Source organism: Notothenia rossii (genome assembly GCF_949606895.1).
Source record: "Notothenia rossii genome assembly, chromosome: 9".
Taxonomy (NCBI): Eukaryota; Metazoa; Chordata; class Actinopteri; order Perciformes; family Nototheniidae; genus Notothenia; species Notothenia rossii.
Window position 1 is genome coordinate 39,639,854 of NC_136907.1, and position 23,677 is coordinate 39,663,530.

Below are 23,677 nucleotides of genomic sequence, written 5' to 3' on the forward strand. Positions count from 1 at the left end.
AGTTTTTTTTTGCTAAATCGGTCTAAAAAGGTCAAATATCACTTGTTTTGCATCAATCTTGATACAGGGTACTTATTATATGTTGTACTTTGGATTCCTAAAGCTTTTAGTCTACTAACCCATCATCCAAGGTTAGTTTTCACTATAAGTACAAAATATGTTTTGGACGGACACTATAATTTAGTTTTTTACCATGTTCAATCTGAAATTTCTTTAAAATAAAAAACATCTATTTTGAATCTGACTTTTCTACATCCAACTGACAGGTTTATCATTACTTTGAGAAAAAAAGATTATTAATTTAACCCTTTTAGAAGGGAAGATATGGTCATTTGTTCTGAGAATGTGATTTTCGAGCCTGAAACCTGAAAAACAGGCTCAGGGTTTAACAGGTTAATTCATTACATTTTATCGGGAGCAACACCCACGGATTCATATTTTTCCGTATTTTCACATGTTCTTCTTCACAGCACCTGGCATCTATTGTCTTGATGTGTGTGCTTTTGTAAAAACTATACATTACTTTTAATTTAGCTGATGCTTTTATCTAGAGCGACTTACAATAAGCGCAATAAACCATAAAGATACAAACACAGAACAGCAAGAATCCTGCAAATATATCTTTTTGGTCACATTGGCCATGGTGCAGTGGAAACAGGTTGGTTTTACGGCCCCGGCCCAACGAGGATGGCAGACGCATACGGTTAAACGCATAGGATTAATGTAAACGAAATCGCAAAAAAGCTTCCGTCCACACGCAATATTCACCGGATAGTGTCTGTCCACACGAGACAGCTCCGTTTAGCTCCAACCGCTGGAGAAGCTGCAGTACATATGCAGGAGCCTGTACGTGGCGCTGTAACTTCCTCCACAAAAGCAGCGAAGAAGCATGGTTGTCATGGTTGCCCATCTGTTTATTCTCCGCGGTGGGGGCCGAGGGAACCGGGCAGAGTTTTTCGCCAGTCAACGTGTATTAAAGTTTAAATCTTCCGGACAAAATTATAAAAGTGCAAATCAAAGGTCTTCTCTGCTATTTATTGAGCTTTAAAACAAATGAATAACGACTCTATATAATATAATAATAAAATACACGGAGCCTCTCTTTTTCCTCCCTCTCTTCGGACAGCGTCAGTGTCTGTCTCATGCAGCAGCTGATCCAGTAATGAGTGACCCAACAGTAAAAATAAACATATTTATAACTAGTTTAGGTAGTTTGAGAGGTAATTAAAATAGCTAAGGGCGATGATCTGACTTGAAGTGTGTGTTTGGCTCGTTTCACCGCTGCATCACAGCGGGAGGAGCTGCAGGTGAGCAGAGCTGCGTGTCTCCGTCCTGTCAGATTAGACTTCACTCGCGTTTATGTCCATATCGAGAGAAAGATAAGTAATCTGAATTCAGTGTGCAGTTTACTTTGACGCGGGGGTGAGCAGTAGAGGTGGGGAGAGGCGGGGCTATTGCGTCATCATTATCAGAAAATGATCGTATAGGGCGCACACTCGGAGCGTTGCGTATGCAATCCATTTTAAAATAATCTTAGCTAACTGTCCTTTTATTATATATCCCTTGCCTAAGTAATGATAGTGACAGGTAGAAAAAAAAAATGTCAATGGGGGAGTTTTTTCCATGTCTGAACCAAGACATACGTTGCCAATCCAATATTTTTGATCCTGTGTTCCTGTGTTAATTACCAGTTTTACTTTTGATAAACCCAAAAAGTTTGTGTTTTTAAAAAAAATCCTCCCTAGTCAGGTGATTGAGTTGAGTGGAAGCCAAAGGTATTCTGCAGCTCACTTTCTGCAAGTCTCACTGTCTCACTACAGCTATGTACTGCAATACCATCGTTTATCAAACCAATTTTGATTTGATTTAAATTCCTTGACTTAATAAACTCTGCCAACACAATCTGTGTGGTGTGGTTATACATCGGTCAACAACATCACTTGTTGTGCTAACCTCTTTGCTGCATTCTCCCCTGTGTGTGTACTTGTATGCAGGGTGTGTATGCTGTGGGGAATTTCCAGCCAAGTGAGGATCGGTCTAGAAGTCAAGCACCTACCCCGACCCTCAGAGAGCCCCCCCTCTCCTCCTTACCAAATGTCAGCCAATCAGCACTTAGCAACAGCCACCAAGGTAACACCCTGCCTGACAGCTTTCTCTCAGCATTACAGATATATTGTCGGGTGCGAATAGAATACAACATATGCCATTAATAATACATTATAATAAATAAAAGCTAAAGGTTTTATTAACAATAGGCAGTGCAGAAAGAAGAGGAAGCCAATGAGATGAAGGAGGCCAAGTAGAAAAACCTGATGACATGGCGAGTAGCCCAGATCTATTCTTTGGAAGAGGAATATAGGGCAAAGTGCTCAGTCTCCTAGGAAAGACGAGTTGTAAAAACAAAACCCATCAGGAGCGCTACAGCAAAAACATGCTCTACATGTGGATCATAGCAGTCTACAAATAATGATTCTTATTCGTTATTTCTTCATGAGCTCTTTGTGACACCAAAGAACAGACAAGTGCACCCATAAGGAACAGGAAGCAGACCATAGCTTGTCAATTGTCTCTTCCTCATATTACGTTTTTCTTTAAGCACCAGGTTATTTTTTCAATTGCTTTCATTGAGAACAGAGTGGACGTTAGAGGAGAAGCTTGTTTTTGGTCGTTCAGAAGGAAACTATCATAACAAAGGCAGAAAAGCCCAATTGTTTAAGCTGATCATCTGGGTATACCCTGGATGTTACTATTGGCAACTGTTGTACATGTATCTCCATAAACTTATCTTCCTTATCACTTTACGGCTATCTGACTGAGCGGTGAAACTCCTTCAGAATGCGTAAGAGCGAGAACCCTCGATTGGTGTTCAAGATGAAAAAACGGTGTAAAACATATATAAAATAGCCCTAATAAATAGATAAAAGGCTAATCAAATGTTTTTAATGATGAGAACACTCATTTAAGATAATCCCCTTTTAACCTTGACATTAGGAGTGTGACTCTCCTTGTTATCCACTTACAGGTCACCACACCCTGGCTCCCAGCCAACCAGAGCCCATCATCACAAGGACCTCCTCCCACACATTGTCCCTCAACCAACCAGAGCACATCCTGACTCGGAGCGCCTCCTACCGAGAGCCGTCTATGAATATGAAGCGAGCCAGCGCTGACGTGGAGGTGATCACCCCGTCCAGCCCCATGGGCCCCACCGACAACATGATGACCTTCAGCAGCAGCACCCTGCCAAGGTCAGCAGATATCCTGTTTAACTGCCACATGCTTATCCGTAAAGGCTTTTTTGCTATGTGCCTTATTTTTCAGGGAAAGAGGACTTCCTTTTATTTTAGCATGGTATTCAGTGGCGGCCGGCCCATATGAGGGCTACGGGCACCTCCCCCCCTCTTCCCACATAAAAAAAAATATATATATTTAAAAGAAATATTTTTATTTTTAATTTTTAATAAACAAGGTAAATATTATATAATTGGTATCAGTAAAATGTATAATCTACAATAAAATCTCGTTTAAAATTGTGTTACGATGTCTAAAGTTACTGATAAGTCACATGTTTCCTGCCTGGCCTTGCCCGTGTATCATTACCCTCTCTCGTCTGGGCGCTATGCACAGCGCCCAGACGAGAGTGCAGCAAGTGCAGCAGAAGCCAACTGTTGCTATCTTTAAACTATGCCGCCAAAACATAATTTCAGCCAATCAGCGTTGTCAAATCTGATGGTCACAGGGCGCCTACGTCAGCGCCCGGTGCAGTCTGTGAGTTGTTTGGACTCGTATCCAAGGAGACAAAACAGGAAGCTGTCATACACTCTGGAAGCTATCATTTGCAGCTAATGTGAAAACTCCTTTTTTGATATAAAAATTGAATTATGGATTATCAATAATTTTTTTAACCTTCAGCCGCGTTTTTTCGCATTTTTGACCAGAATAACAGCAAAAGGTGAGCATATCTCTGTGTTTTGCTACCTAAAGCTATGGTGTGATTTCTGTATTTGCTTCCCCTGTCGCGAGTTCTGATCGCTCAGTGATGATACTTATATTTCGAGAATCTGTGGAATCTCAGCTTGTTAGCATAAGCTTGTCTGTGCATATCCAATAAGTATATCGATTGATTTATACCTAGAGTGTGTTAGCATTTTTTCGCTCAGGGCTCATTTAGACGCTTCTTGTGAGACTTGTGTTTTGTTTTGGTAAACATGGTTCATATCATCAGTTAGCTGAGTTTCTTCTCATTAAATGAGTAGGACACATGAATAGTTTATTACATTTTAAGAAGCCCTGAGACACAGTTTAGTGAAAAACAAAAAGGGGGAAAAAAGCCCCTTAACAGGTTAAATGGGAATTAAATCATTTTGAGTAATTTCGAGTGTTCCCAAAGCCCCGGTGTTCTGCAGTTTGTGTGGGCCTACTGTATTGTTGCATAGTTTATACTGTAGAAACTATGTCCAGTACAAGGTGTTTGGAAGTTTTAGAAGATTCATAGCTAACCACACTGAAGATTATGGAGGTAGTTATCAGTCTTCTCATATTTTTAAGCCTCAATTTGTCCTTCCATCCCCCCCCCCCCTCAAACATCACCAGAAGTCGTAATCTAAGGGGTCGTTTCTAAAAAAGAATTACCGGAGGAGCATCCCCGCGGACCCCCCTAGTATTGTTTGGTCAACATTTCCACAGCCCCACCTAAAATATTTTCCACCAGCCGCCAATGATGGTATTCTATTTAAAGGTCTCCTATTATACTCTTTTTCATCAATATATTATAGCTCTCAGATATATACAAAACATGTCTCTGAAGTGTTTGGCTCCAAATACCAAACAGATCATTGTAGCATCCCATAATCCCCTCTGTTTCAGCCCTGTTTAAAAATTGATGATTCTCTGAAGGTTTCCCATGTATCTAATGCCCCTCCTCGACCTATCCTCTCGTCTTAGTCCCGCCCACAGGAGGAGTCGAGGAGGGGAATCGAGGAGAGAGGAGTGGAAGCAGCAGGCGTTTAGAGAAATGAGAAATCCTCTCCTCTTAGACGTCCATTAATGATGACAGGAGGCACAGCAGCACTCTGTCTGATGGACAGATGTGTTCATGATAACTTATATATTTACTTTGAATTCATTCACAGTGCGGTATAATGAGACAATAACAGGCTACAGATGTGGACACATACACACACACTTATATATATTTATATAAATATATACAATTTCAGAATCAAACAAGTAGGAGAGCACTCTCATAATAACGTAACACAATCAGAGACTGGATATATCCCCCCCCCCTCTCTGGTCGCTACAATGGGGAAATGAAATTACGGGCCAAACGTTTTATTTACAAGTATTAAAAGTAAGCAGAGGACACCAAACCAACTGAGACCCATCTGTCCTGTCAGGATCACTGTTTACGGATTGCGGATGAGATAGGACCCAAAATGCAGACTACAAAAATATATAGAGCTATAAACAAAAGCAAGCTTTATTAAACAAAAGCTGATCAACAAAAACATGGCAAGCATATACATGAGTAACACGAGGAAGATAACATACCAACAAACGATCGTGGCCAACATGAAGGGAGACAGGAGAAACAAATAATGAACCGACAGGGGAACACAGGAAGAGACAAGACTAAATACAGGGAGGGGTAATCACGAGACGAGAAACAGCCGGGCAGGGGAGGAGAAACACAAGGGCAACAGGTGAACACAATTAGACAATCAGACACACCAGGGAAACTAACGACAGGGAGGAAAAACACAGGGAGAAGGACCAGAAAATACACAAGTAGGAAAACATGAAACAGGGAGAACAGAACAGCAAAATAAACCCAAACCTAGACATACAAAACTACAAACGTGACATAACATAAGAATCGTGACATGCATCTTCGCACACACCTAACAACCCAACCCTAACCCTTTTTTCCTGAAACTTTCAGAATCTCTTTACACAGAGGGGACACATGTTTATGTATAAAAGACATGGAAAAATGTGGATTTTGCATAATAGGTGACCTTTTAGTTAAATACAGACAAAATTAGCTTGCTACTTATTGTTCCATGATTAAAGCAACTACACTTTACGCAGCCCTGGAATCTTGTAGAGGTCTATAGGCAGGACAGACATGGCTTTTTAAGACAGTTTATACGGGAAGCATCGAATATAGGAGAATATGAAGTAGCCTCAGAATTACATTAAAGGTGACCTATCATACGAAATGCACTCTTTAACCTCTTTTATACATGAATATGTGTCCCCGGGAAGTCACCAAGTGTCAGAAAACACAAACCTTTCTCTTTTCCTCTATACCCAAATCTCTAAAAAACGGGGCTGCAATAGATCTGATACAGACTGGTCCAGATTTGAATTATTTTCGACGTCACAAAAGGGATGCTCCGCTTAGTGGTCAATTCTCCACCTATCAGGGGAATGAGAGGTTGGGCCACGGCCGGCAATTGCCGCTCGAAAGCGCTGGAGACGCTTTAGTATATATGCCAGGCCTGTAAGTGGCACTGTAGTCTGCCACAAAAGCAGCGAAGAAGACTTCCCACGCATGGTTGCCATGGTTGCCCTTCTGTTTATTCTCCGCTGTGGCTCTTTTTCTCCCTCCCCGAGGCAAGCGTTTGCGCCTCCTGCTTTAAAATAAATGAATAATGACTCTATATAATCATATGTAAGGGATAATGTGCAGCGACGCGGTCATTATGGGGAAAAGAACACCGACAGGCTGATCAGGAGCCCGACGCGAAGCGGAGGGATCTAGATCTACATGAAGGTGTTATTCCCGCACATTATCCCGCTTCTTACATGGCCACATTCTCAACAAAGTAACGACATGACTCCCAATATTAATTGAAATGCTTTTATGGATTTAGAAAATGATTTTATTGATTTAAAAAATAGTTGTATGTATTGATTTAAATTGACATGCATCCGCCAAGAAAAATAGTCTGTTGTTACTGTTTGAAACTTTGTACTAACGTAGCAACGGCAGGAACTGCTTCAATAGCTTTTTTGAGGAGCTTTTTGATTACAGATTTGAAAACATCGTTGCTTGCTTTAAAAGTTGCACAATTCATGATGTCAAACCTTGCAAAGTATCTAGATATCCCTGCCCTAATGCCAAAGTAACTGGAAACTGAATATGTGTCGCCGTTTGATGTCTATGTCTGGACCGCTGCGTAAAAAGGAGGGTTTCTGCCCCGTTACTTCTCTTCTTACTTATATAAGAATGGAACACGGAGGACAGAGATCTCTTTTTCTCCCCCTCTTCTGACAGCCCAGCAGCTGATCTCAAAGCACGCTCCCCTCTCCTGCAGGGGGGCGTGGTCAGCTGCAGCTCACAGAATCAGCCCCCTGCAAAAACAGGGCTGGAAAGAGCAAATAGAGCGAAATGAGGCATGGCCAAAATGCAGGATCTGTTTGGTATTTTGAAAAAAAACCTATATTTATATACTTTATATAGGTATGGTCCTACAATATATTGTTCAAATATAGCATGATATGTCCCCTTTAAGGTGTTGTGAAATACCTTATTTCATATTAAAAAAGCTATTTTAATCAATCTACTGAGGGAAATATACTCTATGAAGCGACTGTAGCTGTCAGATAAATATTTTGTGGCATGGAAACACAAGGTGGTTGCTCTGACGCTGTGTCGATGCTTTCGTCATGCGGAAGTGGGCGTGGTTAAATCTCAACTGGGTGGGAAAATGGGCAGGAGGGATTTCATCATGACTGTCATTCTGCCAAACTGCAGGTCCCACTTTACACATTGTACAGACACTTAGGCACAATGGCTAACTACTCTAGAAAGAAGCTTTGCTAATTGACAACATCCTGCTGTGGAACTCACATGGTTGTGGTTAGCATACTGCTATGACGCTTCAATATAATAGCTATGCTACGATTGTTTTCTGTGTTATTGATCATGAAGTTTGTTTGCCCCTTTCTCTAGGTCTCACGGAGGCTCCTCATTGGAGGATGGTCGCAATCCACGTCGTCACGCCGCCATCCACGCATCAATGGATTCAACCAGATCCAAACAGCTGCTCAGCCAATGGAAGAATAAAAACGACAACAGGAAGCTGTCCCTGCAGGTAATGGATGGAATCAGACCTTGCACCTCCTCCTCTCCTCAGAGAAACATGGAGCTGCGCTGCTCCTCTGAGCCTTCTGCCATGGGCCTGGAGGCGGAGCTCCGCGCTGGAACACACCTGCCTTCACTTATGAGCTGTCAGGAGACGGAGCTGCGTGCTGGGGGCCACATCCCAGCTCAGTACATGAAACTGGCGGCAAGCTCTGTTCCTATGACCAATCATAATCACCTGCAACATAACGGCAGCACAGGAATGGCTGGTGGGGCCAGAGTGTCTATCCAATCCCGGCCTGGATCCTCGCAGCTGGTTCACATTCCTGAGGAGGAAAACGTCATGAGCAGGGATCAGGAGAGTGAGTCAGAGGACAGCATGATGGACGGTGGGGGGTCAGTGAGAGGGAAGTGGATGAGAGTGGCCGAGAAGACCACCATCCCCTGCAGGCCACTCAGTGCTGGAGGACAGCCTCGTCTTATGCAGGTTCATCATTCTGCTTTTCAACAACTTTACCTCTTGTTATCTGTTTGTTTGTTTGTTTGTTTGTTTGTTTGTCTGTCTGTATTTCTGCCTGCACCAGCAGATAGAATATCAAAAACAGTAAACTTTTTTTTCAATTTCTCTGTGTGTGTGATACAGACAGAGATATAGAAATGCTGTTTCTAGCCATCACAATTAATACAAATATATCAAAAAGAAATACATACATGTATATACTGTATGAACACCTGTACACCCACTTATATATAAATATATATTATAAATAGATCCATGTATAGATATTCACACATTAAAAGGTAACGATTTACAACAGTAAATATATATTTGTTTAAATTATGCTGTGATATATTTGTAGGGATGGGTACCGAGCCCCGGTATTTAAGGGGCTCGGTACTGTCTTTGTATCGGTACTGAAAACATAAAAAAAATATATCATATGTATTATTGCTACATAAACATTATATTGCAGTTTTAGTTTCGCCAACTCCGTTTCTAATATGCAAAAAGACTACAAAATGCGTCTATGATGTATTTTCGATCTTTCCAATCCAGACGAGAGATCTCGCTCCCCTGTCTGTGTGCGAGGGGGCGGGGCAGTTTACACACACACGGCTGCTACATGCATGCAACACACACACACGTCGGAGATGGCGGAGAGAAGCACTCCAAGGTGTGGTAATATGTTACCCGTCTCGAATTCTCGTTGCCAAAAGTGCATTAAGAGTTTAGCATGTAAGGGCAGTAACACGAGCAATTTGTAAAACTGTTACCAGCAGGCTTGGAATTTCGTCATTTTAGGGGCAAGGCCATTTGGCCTTTGGTGTCACACATTTTTTTGGGGCACAAAGGCCACATGCCAGGGCACAAAGGCCATTGAGGGAAACATTTGTATTTGGAGCTTACAAATAAATAACTTAATAACACTTTCTGATAAGCCAACACGAATGACATGGAAAACAAATCACTTTTTTAATATCAATAATGTTTAACATTATAATCATATGGGCCTATGCCCCCTTAGTATTACCGTATATAAAATGAAATACTCTACTTTGAATAATTAGTGTTTTCGATCTACAACTTCTCCAATTCAAAAATCCTAAATCAAATCAAAAAATCAAAAACTCTATTAGTATGTAACAAATATATTCCATTTCAGAGCAGAAGAAACAGCCTTCAAGGGTCAAACTCTGCACATAATTCATTGAGCAGTGCACAGTGAAGGTCAAACATTCAACCGTATGAACAAGCAATACTTTGGAGTGTGTGTGTGTGTGTGTGTGTGTGTGTGTGTGTGTGTGTGTGTGTGTGTGTGTGTGTGTGTGTGTGTGTGTGTGTATATGTGTGTGTGTGTGTGTGTGTGTGTGTATGTGTGTGTGTGTGTGTGTGTGTGTGTGTGTGTGTGTGTGTGTGTGTGTGTGTGTGTGTGTGTGTGTGTGTGTGTGTGTGTGTGTGTGTGTGTGTGGGTGGGTGGGGGGGTGGATGTGTGTGTGTGTGTGTGAGTGTGTCTTATCAGTCATTATCAGTATGTGGTTACTTCGGCATCATTTTGAAACGTGTATTACAATTAAATAATGTTAAAATATGTGAATATTCGCATCGCGTCCGGTGTGAACGCAGCATAATGCAGTTCAGAGACCAGACCACTGTTCTTACGCTTTTAAAGCAACTTCGAGATTTGAATAGTGTGAGGGACACAAAGGCCATGGTGGCCATAGGACGTACAATTATTTTCAGGGCATCACGACCAGACCAAGGTGCAACGGCGGCGCCATGAAATTCCTAAGTCAACGGTCCCCAACCTTTTTTTGCGCCACGGACCGGTTTCATGTAAGACAATATTTTCACGGACCGGCCTTCAAAGTATGGGGGTATACTGGGCTGTTGTGCACAATTTTTTGTAAGTAGTAAGTAAAACCAACATTTGTAGTAACCATAAGGTGCCTTTCACATGCACCGTTTTTGAGTGCTCAAATCCACTGTTGTCAATGTAGACGCCACTTACGGCTGTGTCCTTAGTTGAAAGTGGTACCCAATCACGGCCGGAATATATCTTTCTTGTCTTCCGTTAACATTAGGCTTCGGTCTACATTTTATGAGCTCCGCTGCTAAGATATCACAATAAAAATATCTTCTTGAAACGAAGTTAGGTATCACGTGGCTGGGACGAGCGTCTTGACCTATGGTATTGACATGTGTCAAGTGAAACAGTAGTAGTTATATTCATGCTTTTTCAATCACATTAGTATGCATAAAAAGTGACAGGTGGTCCCGCCCCCAATTATGCTAATGAGCTAAGTTCCGCCTCCCTTTGTTTGAGGTGTTATCACGTGTAGGTGTGATATGCCACCCTGTAGTAGCGCCTTTGTTGTCTAATGTAATTAGCCTTAGATGTCTGTCCTTTGATGCCCCCCTGTAGTAGAGCTTTTGTTGTCTAATCTAATTAGCCTTAGATATCTGTCCTTTGATGTGAGGGGTGATGTGTTATAGCGTGTAGGTGCGATATGTCCCCATGTAGTAGACCCTTTGTTGTCTAATCTAATTAGCCTTAGGTGTCTGTCCTTTGATGCACCCTTGTAGTAGTAGAGCCTTTGTTGTTTAATCTAATTAGCCTCTGATGTCTGTCCTTTGATGTGAGAGTTGAGGTGTTATAACATGCCGGTGTGATATCGTACCGGCATGTTATAAGCCTTTGATGTTAATCTATGTGTTAATTAAGGCAGTCTCTTTGAAGTTGTGCGTGAGACTGTCTCGCATCCCCGCCCCCTCGCACCCCGCCCCCCTCCCGCCCCTTCCTGTCACCGAGATCTACCATTGGTCTTACAGGAATCCAAAATTGTTATGTATGCAGATGACTCGACAATATATGGAGCAGGTTCATCTACAAGGGAGCTGAGTCACTGTATAAATAAGGATCTACAAATGATTTCAGAGTGGGTAATAAATAATAAGTTGGTACTTAATGCAGGAAAAACTAAATCTTTAATAATTGGGTCAAATCATCAGTTAAAATGTGAACCTAAATTGCAGTTACATTTAAACCATATTGACATTAAACAAGTCAAGGAAACTAAGTTGTTAGGGATAACTCTAGATCAAACACTGTCTTGGTCTAAACAAATTGATAATGTTGTGTGTAAAATGGGAAGGGGTGTGTCACTCGTTAAAAGAATTGTAAAACATTTGCCAATAGATGTCAGGAGACAAGTCTTGGATGCTTTGGTGCTATCACAGCTTGATTACTGTTTTGTTGTTTGGTCTAGTGCTTCAGAAAACGATTTAAATAAACTACAAGTAGCACAGAATAAGGCAGCACGATGTGTTCTGCAGTGCTCCTACAGAACCAGAGTGACTGAAATGCTGGAGACGCTGAAATGGATGAGTGTTAGACAGAGGTCCATTTATTCTCTGTTAAATTTTGTAAAGAATATTACAGTGACACACTTACCACATATATTGTCACAAAAGTTCATAGCACAGTACTCTACACATAACTATCAAACCAGACATGCAATAGAAAAAAGGTTCATTTTACCCAAATCAAGATCAAATATCAGACAGAAAACAGTACTATACAGAGCAATGGTCAGCTGGAATTCGTTACCGGTCCATATCATTCAAGACAACTCAAATATACATTTCAAAAATTTGCTAAAACAATATCTGAGAACTACAAATTAAATTTGAACTGTACTTGTGGGTCAATTAGTAATTAGTCATTAGTATTATCATGTAAATTATATTGTTGGTAAAATTTTGTTTAGGTTTTGACTTGATGATGGCTAAAATGTGATGACTATTTTTTTTCTGTTTGGTTTTTGGTTTCACTTCCTTACCATGCACTTTTCATGAAATGATGAGTTGTTCCGTTCTGGTTTGTATTATGTATGTTTTGTGTGGGTGAGGACCCCAGGAAGAATAGCCAATGCTCATGCTAGTGCTAATGGGGATCCTAATAAAAAAACTAAAAACTAAAACTAAACCCCTTCCTGTCACACCCCCCTTCCTTTTGCTGTGATGCCAGAAGATAGTGGGGGTGGAGTTAGGTAAAAAAGAAATCCATGCAGACTAGATAAAAAGCCAGTCATTTCCACTCATCAAGTCACCTTTCAAAAAAGAAAAATGTCCAAGAGATGCATCGATATTGGTTTAATCAGCGAGAGGCTTGTGACAACTTACCGCCATCCATCGGGAGCGCCAATCAAGAAACGGATGCAGTATCTGTACCGGGTTCAGACACCTCCGGCCGATACTTCATGAAAAATGGTGGAGTCTGGATTTGTGAGACTGTCTCCCCTCGTCCCCCTCACACCCCTTCCTCTCCCCCTTCCTCTCCCCCTTTCTCTCCCCCCTCCTGTCACCCCCTGATTTTGCTGTTAATCCTATGCCAGAAGATAGGGGGGTGGAGTTAGTTTTAAAAAGAAATACGCTCAAACTAAATAAAAAGCCAAAAAAGTCACCTAAAACTTTATTGTCCTCTCTAAATTAGATTTATGTTTTTTTAAATGATTTGTGTTAACTAAGGATGTTTTCTTTTTAAGCTGTGTGAGACTGTTAACTAATGTTTAATTAGTTTACTAACTATAAGGAAGTCTCTTTTATGAAGAGGGTAATAATAATTTAAAAGATCTTAATGACCTCCTAATCTTGTATTTTTAATGCTTAACTACTTCACACAACTTTAAAAGCTTATCTGCTACCAAGATACTTTTAGATACACTTTGATGTTTGCAACACTTAACAAAAGGGTATAATATGAAGTACTTTGTAATGTTAAATACTTTGTAAGGAATTGGGTTTCTTTAGGGCCGTTTCAGTGAGACAATGCAGTTTTGATAATTTTAAGTTTCAAGTTTCAAGGCTTTATGTCATATGCCCATTGTCACATTGCCACAATGAACAAAATAGGTCACAGGCTCCTCCAACAGTGCAATATATATATATATATATATATATATATATATATATATATATATATACACATAGGTCACAGGCTCCTCCAACAGTGCAATATATATGTATAGAGCAGTGTTTCTCAAACTTGTTCATACCAAGGACCACTTAACCAATAAAAAAACACTTGCGGACCACCTAACTCCACAAATATCAAAAAACACATCGTTTTTCTAGAACAGACTACAAATCAACTGAAAATGGTACAAACAAGTGGCAACATGTTTGATGAAGGTTTTGCGCTGGGCTATATCATGAAATTAAAAGTGAAACTTAACCTCGCTCCATTGCGGAGATATTCCCGCTAGAGTGCGGAAAACTTAAATGTATTTATTTATTTCAAATGTGAAATGTTACCAATATACTCAAGGACCACTAGGGGGCGCTCACGGACCACCAGTGGTCCGCGGACCACACTTTGAGAAGCACTGGTATAGAGCACATAAACAGATAAAATACTGCAATAGAATGTTTTTGATATGACAGATTTGTGCATAATTCTCTCACAAAGGAACTGTAAGATACACGTTTATGTATGCAAAAAGTCTAAATAGATGTTATTTAAGAATGTGACTTTTATTGGCAGCTTTTTGATTTAAGTAAGACAATCCAGTTAAACAATGTAGTATTTGATAACTTTACTGATTTTTGCTTTTTTCTGCTACCAAGATACTTTTAGATACAGTTTGTTGTCTGAAAACGTTACAACTGGTACAATGTCAATCACTCTGTAACATATTTTATTTTCTTAAAGACTGACTCTAAAAGGCAAGTTTGTGATTTTAATACTTATTTACTGACACTAGGCAGATTTTGGCTTTTTTCTCTTTTCTTGTGTTACTAAGATACTTTTAGATACACTTTGATGTATGCAACACTTAACAACTGGTAGAATATGAAGTACTTTGTAAGGAATTCGGTTTTCTTTTAATGGCCGTTTTTTTAAAACACTTGTTTAGTTAAACAATGTAGGTTTTTTTTTTTCTGATAACCTCACATATTTTAGTTATTTTCTGCTACCAACATACTTTTAGGTACACTTTTATGTATGCAACACTTAACAAAAGGGTATAATATGAAGTACTTTGTAAGGAATGTCTCACGGTTTGTGAAACAAGCAGGACCCAAATGCAGATATAAACTGAAACTTCCTTTATTTCAAGGCTATGATATATATAGACAATGACAAAACAGAACACTCACCACAGAACTAGTCAGGGAACAAGACGAACCGACCAAGACAGACAGACAACCCAGAACTTAAATACACACAAGACTCAATCACACAACAAGACACAGGTGAGGAGGGAGGAGAAAACACAGGGGCCACGGTGAACATAATCAGACCATTAGACACACCAGGGAAACTAATGACAAGACAATAACCCAAAGGAAAACATGACATGGAAAACAGCAAAAACACCCAAACCTACAAAACTATAAACTTGACCTAACATGAGAATCGTGACATAACCCCCCCCTCAAGGGACGGATTCCAGACGTCCCAAAAAAACAAAAATCCAGCACGGTGGGTGGAGGGGGTCTGGAGGACGGGTCTCGGGCGGACGGCCCGGGGGCAAGGCAGAGTTCAAAAAAGGGGAATTCGGGCGGACGGCTCGGGGGCAAGGCCGAGTTCAAAAAGGGGAATTCGGGCGGACGGCCCGGGGGCAAGGCAGAGTTCAAAAAGGGCAATTCGGGCGGACGGCCCGGGGGCAAGGCAGAGTCCGAGGAGGGGTGAAGACCCGACAGCTCCGGAGGCCGGTCAGGAGCCGGTGTCGGTAAGATCCCCCATGGAAGAGGACACAGGACCGGCAGGACCCCCGGCAGGAGAGCAGTCGGCGGAATCCCCAACGCGACAGGACATGGAGTTGGCAGGACCCCCAGCGGAAGAGTAGTCGGCGAGACCTCCAACGTGGCAAAACATGGAGTTGGCAGGACCCCCGGCAGAAGAGCAGTCTGCGGGACCTCCAACGGCTCAGGACATGGGGTTGGCAGGACCCTCGGCAGAAGATCAGTCTGCGGGACCTCCAACGGCTCAGGACATGGGGATGGCAGGACCCCCGGCAGAAGGGCAGTCTGCGGGACCTCCAACGACACTTGAGTGGGTTGGTTCGCCAACAGAACCCGGGGAGCTGGCGTCGGACGGACAGCCAACAGGAGACGAGGTGCTGGAGTCGGCCGGTATGCCGACAAGACACGGGGAGCTGGCGTCGGACGGACAGCCATCAGGACACGGGGAGCTGGCGTCGGACGGACAGCCAACCGGAGACGAGGTGCTGGAGTCGGCCGGTATGCTGACAGGACATGGGGAGCTGGCGTCGGACCGACAGCCAACAGGAGACGAGGTGCTGGAGTCGACCAGTACGCCGACAGGACTCGAGGAGCTGGCGTTGGCCGATGAGTCAGCAGGTGACGAGGAGCCGGAGTCGGGACCATGGTTACTGGAGCCGGCACTGAAGCCGGGACCATGGCTGTAAGGTCTGGTTCTGGACCCGGAAACATGGCTGTGTGGGCCGGTTCTGGAGCCGGAAACATGGCTGTGTGGGCCGGCACTGGACCCGGAAACATGGCTGTAAGGTCCGGTACTGGAGCCGGAACCATGGCTCTTGGGGCTTGAGCTGCTAGCTTGGCCTTGCGACTCCTCCTCTTAGCAGCCACCTGAATACTCCGTGGACCTCCATAAGCCAGACGAGTTCCAGAATATGACTCCTGGACAGGAGCAGGAACTGGGGCAGAAGCACGGGTTGACTTCAGACGGAACCCACCAAGGCGTATGATGCCAGGTTGGGAATTGGGAGACATGGAGCTAGCATGCCTGGGGCTAGCAGGCCGGGAATCACACACTGAGAGGAAGTCCAAAATCCAGCCAGGTAAGAATTTAACTAAACCTGGTTTCTCCATTGCCCTCTGGTGTGCCTCAGCCCGAACAGCCTCTCGCTGCTGACCCCTGGACGCTCCCAACCATCGACTAGAGCAGGTAGCCAAAGCAACGGTTAGTTATCTCCTGCTCGAAAGGATCTGCTGGGCCCATATTTCAGGTCGGTTTGTACTGTCACGGTTTGTGAAACAAGCAGGACCCAAATGCAGATATAAACTGAAACTTCCTTTATTTCAAGGCTATGATATATATAGACAATGACAAAACAGAACACTCACCGCAGAACTAGTCAGGGAACAAGACGAACCGACCAAGACAGACAGATAACCCAGAACTTAAATACACACAAGACTCAATCACACAACAAGACACAGGTGAGGAGGGAGGAGAAAACACAGGGGCCCAGGTGAACATAATCAGACCATTAGACACACCAGGGAAACTAATGACAAGACAATAACCCAAAGGGAAACATGACATGGAAAACAGCAAAAACACCCAAACCTACAAAACTATAAACGTGACCTAACATGAGAATCGTGACAGAATGGGGTTCTTTAATACCCATTTTTTATTTTAACACTTTAACAGTTATTTTTCAGCTACCAAGATTCTTTTTGATACACTTTTATGTAGGAACATTTTACAACTGGTATAATGTCAATTACTTTGTAACAAATGTATTTTCTTAAAGACTGTGACTCTTAAAGGCACTTTGGAATTTTAAGACAATCCAGTTTTCTGGAAATAACTTAAATGATCTTGTTTTTTTCTCCTAAAAAGAAACTTATAGTTACACTTTATTGGATGCAAAACATTTTAACTTGGTAAAATATGCATTGATTTGTATTGAATTGAGTTTTCTTAAAGAATCAAACACTAAATGGAGAGTTTGGGATTTGAACACTGTTTCGATGAAACAATGCAGTTTTGATAACTTGACTTGACTAACATTTCTTTTTTAAATATGTTTTTTAGATGAATACTGATTTTTGCTTTTTTTCTGCTACCAAGATACTTTTAGATACAGTTTGTTGTCTGAAAACTTTGCAACCGGTAGAATATCAGTCACTGTGTAACACTTTTTATTTTCTTAAAGACTGTGACTCTAAAAGGCAAGTTTGTGATTTTAACACTTTTTTTACTGACACTAGGCAGATTTTGGCTTTTTTTTCTTGCCAAGATACTTTTAGACACACTTTGAGGTATGCAAAACCTTAAAAATAGAAAATGAAGTACATTGTCTGATTAGATTTTTTCTTAAAGACTGTTTTCTCTTCACACAATGTCTTTTCCATATTTTCTTTTTTTTCTGACAAACTACTTTTGACTTTTTCCGTAAAATCATGACAAACTATTACTTATTCTTACATTTGACCTCTTGCTGCTTGGTTGGAAATGATAGATGAAAAAGCTACAAAGCTTAAATAGCTTTTGTAAAAACTCTCAATTCTACAGATGACTCCCCCCATTCAACGCAATAAGTCCCACCCTCCACTCAGCAAATCATCTAAAATTAAGGACCCCCACTAAGACGACCGTTGAAAACTAGCCATGGGTCTGAGAAAAACCAAGTCTCCCCCCGCGAGGTTGCAGCCAGGAACAAACTCCTGGACTACCATCATCACCACCATTTTGGACACCCGAATCTTACAGTACTACTGCTGCTTATGTTGCTCCTTGGGCCAAACGTCACTGTTTATGGACACAGTGAAATCGGTGTTGGTTGATATTGTGGAGAGGATAATGGCATGCCCGATTTTTTCTTCAAAAATAATTACAACGCGTTAATGAAAAGACTTTGGCTCGCAGACTTCATTACTGAGATTGACCATACTCTTATTGATAAAGAAATTTACACGGATGAATGGAGGATCCAAGGCGCAAAAACGGTAGACGCCTCAAAGAGATCCATGCCGAGTTGGATGGAGAAGAAGAAGACTAATAACCAGCGGTTGATTGAAGCCAGGGATTTTCTTTTTTTTCCGATACATTGACTTTTTTCTTTAAAGTAAAATAAAAATGGGGGAACTACTATGCAAAACGCTCTGTATATATTGATCAGAATGTAGTCAATACCCTTTTAATAAGTGTGGTGATGAGGACAATTGAAAACAGTGAAATAGAGCCATTACCGGATCATAATAATCATAATAAAAATAGATCATCTACCGCTAACCGACTGCTGCGAATGTGTTGAACAAATACCAAACGCAATGGCAATTGCTTCAATATAATGAGAGAAAAAGCATGATATTATGGAATTGCCCAAATTGGCGACAGTGCCAGAGCATGTATTAAAAGACTGTTGGAGGATCTCTATTCTAGTATTGGTTGTCATTACATCGAAGGATATGCCGAAACGTGTGACGACATAGACAAAGCTTTTGAAGACAATTATATGGTACCTGTCCTTACAGCTAAACAAATCCTATGCCAGGTATTCAACAGACCACAATAAGCACAAGAAGCCCCAGAAAGGATTACATTCAGAGCTAATAATGGTGAAACCGAAGAAGAAGCAAAGCAGATTATAATCGTTGCGGGTGAAAAGATAGAGAATTTGCAAGTGATATTAATGCACTTATCTGATACAAAAAATGAATTTGTTTACTTTCAGGAGACCCCTAAACATCTACTTGGGCAATGTGAATTGAACGATAAACCGATCACTGTAAATGAAACGCGGAGAGAAGCAGCAGTGCAAATCGTTAAGTATATTACCTTGTATGCACTACGACATTAGATTGGTAAAATGTAATATGTTTTTGTGAAAATGTGTCGAATGTTGTTTCAATTAAACAACCATAACAAATGAAAATGTGTTTATTTTTGCTTTCATATATAGTAATAGTATTGTAAACGAAACATTTAAAGTGGTCCTGGAATCTTCATTTTCTGAAATATTCTGTAACATTACCGAATAAGTTAAACAAACACCAAAAGTGTATCATGTGCTCTCATTCTATGCTCTGTTTGTAGATGTAATGCATCTTTGTGTCAAAAACAGCATACACATGAATATTTTGACTGAAGTGAAAAAACTCCATCATGATATTTCCAGTAATCTGGGGAATTCTAAGCTGGAGACGGTCCTGGGGGTGTTACAATCAGTATAACTATTGATTTTGTGTGTGAAAGGTTTATGTAAAGTATAATTGTCTTGTTCAGATAAGAAATCTTTAACTACAGACACTTATACTTTACATAAACCTACCAGGATTAATTTAGTCAGAAACAGAGTGTTTGTACTTTGCCCCCCTGTATCTTTGTTTCATTTTAAAAAGTCAAATTGTATCAGTCTCCCATCAACTTTTTAAAATACTGATGTGTTTATTCAAAAACCATGCAAGCACACAAGCCGTTTTTTTGTTGTGTTTTCAGTGTTTTCTGTGTTTCTGTGTCTTAGTTTTTCAGTGTTTCTGTGTTTCAGTGTTTCTGTGTTTTGGTGTTTCAGTGTGTCTGTGTTTCAGTGTTTCAGTGCTTTTGTGTTTCTGTGTTTCTGTGGTTTTTGTGTTTCTTTGTTTCTGTGGTTCTGTGTCTCTGTGTGTTTAGATGTTTCTGTGTGTCAGTGTTTCAGTGTTAATTTGTTTTCAGTGTTTTCAGTGTTTCAGTGTTTCAGTGTTTTCTGTGTTTCAGTGGTTTCAGTGTTTTCTGTGTTTCCGTGTTTTCAGTGTTTCCTGTGTTTCTGTGTTTTAGTTTTTTCAGTGTTTTAGTTTTTTCAGTGTTTTAGTTTTTCAGTGTTTTATGTGTTTCTGTGTTTTAGTTTTTTCAGTGTTTTAGTGTTTTATGTGTTTCTGTGTTTTCTGTGTTGCTGTGTTTTTGTGTTTCTGTGTTTTTGTGTTTCTGTGTTTCTGTGTTTCTGTGGTTCTGTGTCTCTATGTTTCCGTGTTTTCTTTGTTTCAGTTGTTTCTGTCTTTCCGTGTTTCTGTGTTTCCGTGTTTCTGTGTTTCTGTGGGGGTATAATATGCACGTTTCAATAAACATTTATCATACATCTTCCCTGTTACCCTCCCCTTGTTATAATGAAGACAACAGTGCATGTGAAGGACTGTAATACACATGTATCAGACACGCTCCCCTTGCTATAATGAAGACAACAGCTTTTAAAATGTAAAAAACACTTTTTTTATTTTAATTTTTTTTTCCTATTTACATTTTTATTTTTTCACACACAAAATCAATAGTTATACTGATTTCAACACCCCCAGGACCGTCTCCAGTTTAGAATTCCCCAGATTATGGGAAATATCATGATGGAGTTTTTTCACTTCAGTCAAAATATTCATGTGTATGCTGTTTTTGACACAAAGATGCATTACATCTACAAACAGAGCATACAATGAGAGCACATGATACACTTTTGGTGTTTGTTTCATTTATTCGGTAATGTTACAGAATGTGTCGGAAAATGAAGATTCCAGGACCACTTTAAATGTTTCGTTTACAATACTATTACTATGTATGAAAGCAAAAATAAACACATTTTCATTTATTATGGTTGTTTAATTGAAAACAAAACATTCAACACAATCTCCAGAAAAACATATTACATTTTACCAAGTTAATGTCGTATTGCATACAAGGTAATAGACTTAATGATTTGCACTGCTGCTTCTCTCCGCGTTTCATTTACAGTGATCGGTTTATCGTTCAATTCACATTGCCCAAGGAGATGTTTAGGGGTCTCTTGAAAGTAAACAAATGCATTTTTTCTATCAGATAAGTGCATTAACATCACTTGCAAATTCTCTATCCTTTCACCCGCAACGATTAAAATCTGCTTTGCTTCTTCTTCGGTTTCACCATTATTAGCTCTGAATGTAATCCTTTCTGGGGCTTCTTTTGCTTCTTGTGGTCTGTTGAATACCTGGCATAGGATTTGTTTAGCTGTAAGGAAAGGTAGCATATAATTGTATTCAAAGGCTTTGTCTATGTCGTCACACGTTTTGGCATATCCTTCGATGTAATGACAACCGATACTAGAATAGAGATCCTCCAACAGCCTTTTAATAAATGCTCTGGCATTGTCGCCAATTTGGGCAATTCCATAGTATCGTGCTTTTTCTCTCATTATATTGAAGCAAAGCTCTGCCATTGCTTTTGGTATTTGTTCAACACATTCGCAGCAGTCGGTTAGCGGTAGATGATCTATAAGATTATTATGATCCGGTAATGGCTCTACAACACTGTTTTCAATCGTCCTCATCACCACACTTATTAAAAGGGTATTGACTACATTCTGGTCAATATATACAGAGAGTTTTGCATAGTAGTTCCCCCATTTTTATTTGACTATGCATGTCATTCAGACAATCGTGTTGCCTCTGGCCGGGGTGACTGACTCGGCATCCGTTGCAGATTTATTCTCTGTGCCAATGCATCACCCTCTCCACAATATCAACCAACACCGATTTCACTGTGTCCATAAACAGAGACGTCTTGGCCCAAGGAGCAACATCAGCAGCAGTAGTACTGTAAGATTCGGGTGTCCAAAATGGTGGTGATGATGGAAGTCCAGTGTCCTTTCTCATTTCTCTAACTCCCCTCCTTGACTCCTATCCTCGACTCCTATCCTCGAGACTTAGTACCGCCCGCAGGAGATGCGAGCGGAGGAGCCGAGGAGGGCAGCCGAGGAGAGAAGAGGGGAAGCAGCAGGCGGTTAGAGAAATGAGAACTCCTCTCCTCTGAGCGGTCATTTTAAAGAGACGTCCATTAATGATGACAGGAGGCACAGCAGCACTCTGTCTGATGGACAGATGTGTTCATGACGACTTATATTTACTTTTATTTCATTCATAGTGCGGTATAATGAGACAATAACAGGTTACAGATGCGGACACACACAAGCACTTACACACACACACACACATATATATATATGTATATATTTTATATAAAGATATACAATTTCAGAATCAAACAGAGCACTCTGATAATAACGTAACACTATCAGAGACTGGATATATCCCCCCCCCCCTCTCTGGTCGCGACAATGGGGAATTTAAATTACGGGCCAAACGTTTTATTTAGTTATATTACAAGTATTAAAAGTAAGCATAGGACACCAAACCAACTGAGACCCGTCTGTCCGCCGCATCTACGCACTGTACAACACACACACCTACACACTGTACCACGCACACACCTACACACTGTACCACACGTACCTACAGCTCCTAAAGCATATAATCAGGCTACAGCCGTTGTGTATTTTATTATGTGAAGCACTAAATGGTTTTAGAAAAATATTGACTTTTTGTTTGTAGATATCTACTAAACTAAAGCAAATAAAGTGATATGTTACACACTGCTCTGCTTTCTGCACGGACCTCACAGCTGTTCTCACTGTAAACATCGCGTCGCGATGAAAGCAGTTAATAAAATAATATCCAGGGGATGCATGCAGAGCTGTCATTGGCTGAGATAAGTCCGGCCGTGCGTCACGACTCTTTGAAACATATCTTTTCCTGTAAATGCATCTACGAAGGAGCCGTTGAGAACCGTGGAGGACCCATCAGTGTATCCTCGGTTATAGCTCCTCCAGAGAGCCTCCTCGACGCTCGATCCTCGGTCCTCAAAGTGCATTTAGAGAAATGAGATGTCCTTCAACATGGCGCGCTGAAATTCATTTCCGGGTAACTACCGGAGGACCGAGGAGTCGAGGAGTCGAGGAGGGGGATTTGTTGAAATGAGAAAGGGCCCAGGAGTTTGTTCCTGACTGAAACTCGCGGGGGGAGACTTGGTTTTTTTCAGATACATGGCTAGTTTTCAACGGTCGTCTTAGTGGGGGTCCTTCATTTTAGATGATTTGCTTAGTGGAGGGTGGGACTTATTGCGTTGAATGGGGGGAGTCATCTGTAGAATTGAGAGATTTAAAAAAAGTTCTTTAAGCTTTGTAGGTTTTTCATCTATCATTTCCAACCAAGCAGCAAGAGGTCAAATTTAAGAATAAGTAATAGTTTGTCCTGATTTTACGGAAAAAGTCAAAAGTATAGTTTGTCAGAAAAAGAAATATATATGGAAAAGTCATTGTGTACAAATAGTATGTTGAAAATCAAAAAAAGAAACTCAATTCATTACAAATTAATGAATATTTTACCCAGTTGTAAAGGTTTGCACCCATTAAAGAAAACCCCATTCCTTACAAATTACTTCATAGTCATTTCATTTCAAACCTTTATTTAATCAGATTGGTCCCATTGAGATCATAGATCTCTTTTTCAAGGGAGACATGCAGCATATA

The 23,677-nt window shown here is 40.9% G+C and overlaps 1 protein-coding gene across 1 annotated transcript in view; it reads left to right on the plus strand.

Annotated features, from left to right (window-relative positions):
• The window catches only part of LOC307018559 (phospholipid phosphatase-related protein type 4-like), a 119,318-nt gene that overhangs the window by 84,469 nt on the left and 11,172 nt on the right, over nucleotides 1-23,677 (plus strand). The window contains exons 7-9 of the mRNA XM_079648842.1: nucleotides 1,995-2,130; nucleotides 3,023-3,248; nucleotides 7,964-8,582. Of these exons, the coding sequence (XP_079504968.1) occupies nucleotides 1,995-2,130; nucleotides 3,023-3,248; nucleotides 7,964-8,582 (981 nt within the window). The remainder of the gene's footprint in view (nucleotides 1-1,994; nucleotides 2,131-3,022; nucleotides 3,249-7,963; nucleotides 8,583-23,677) is intronic.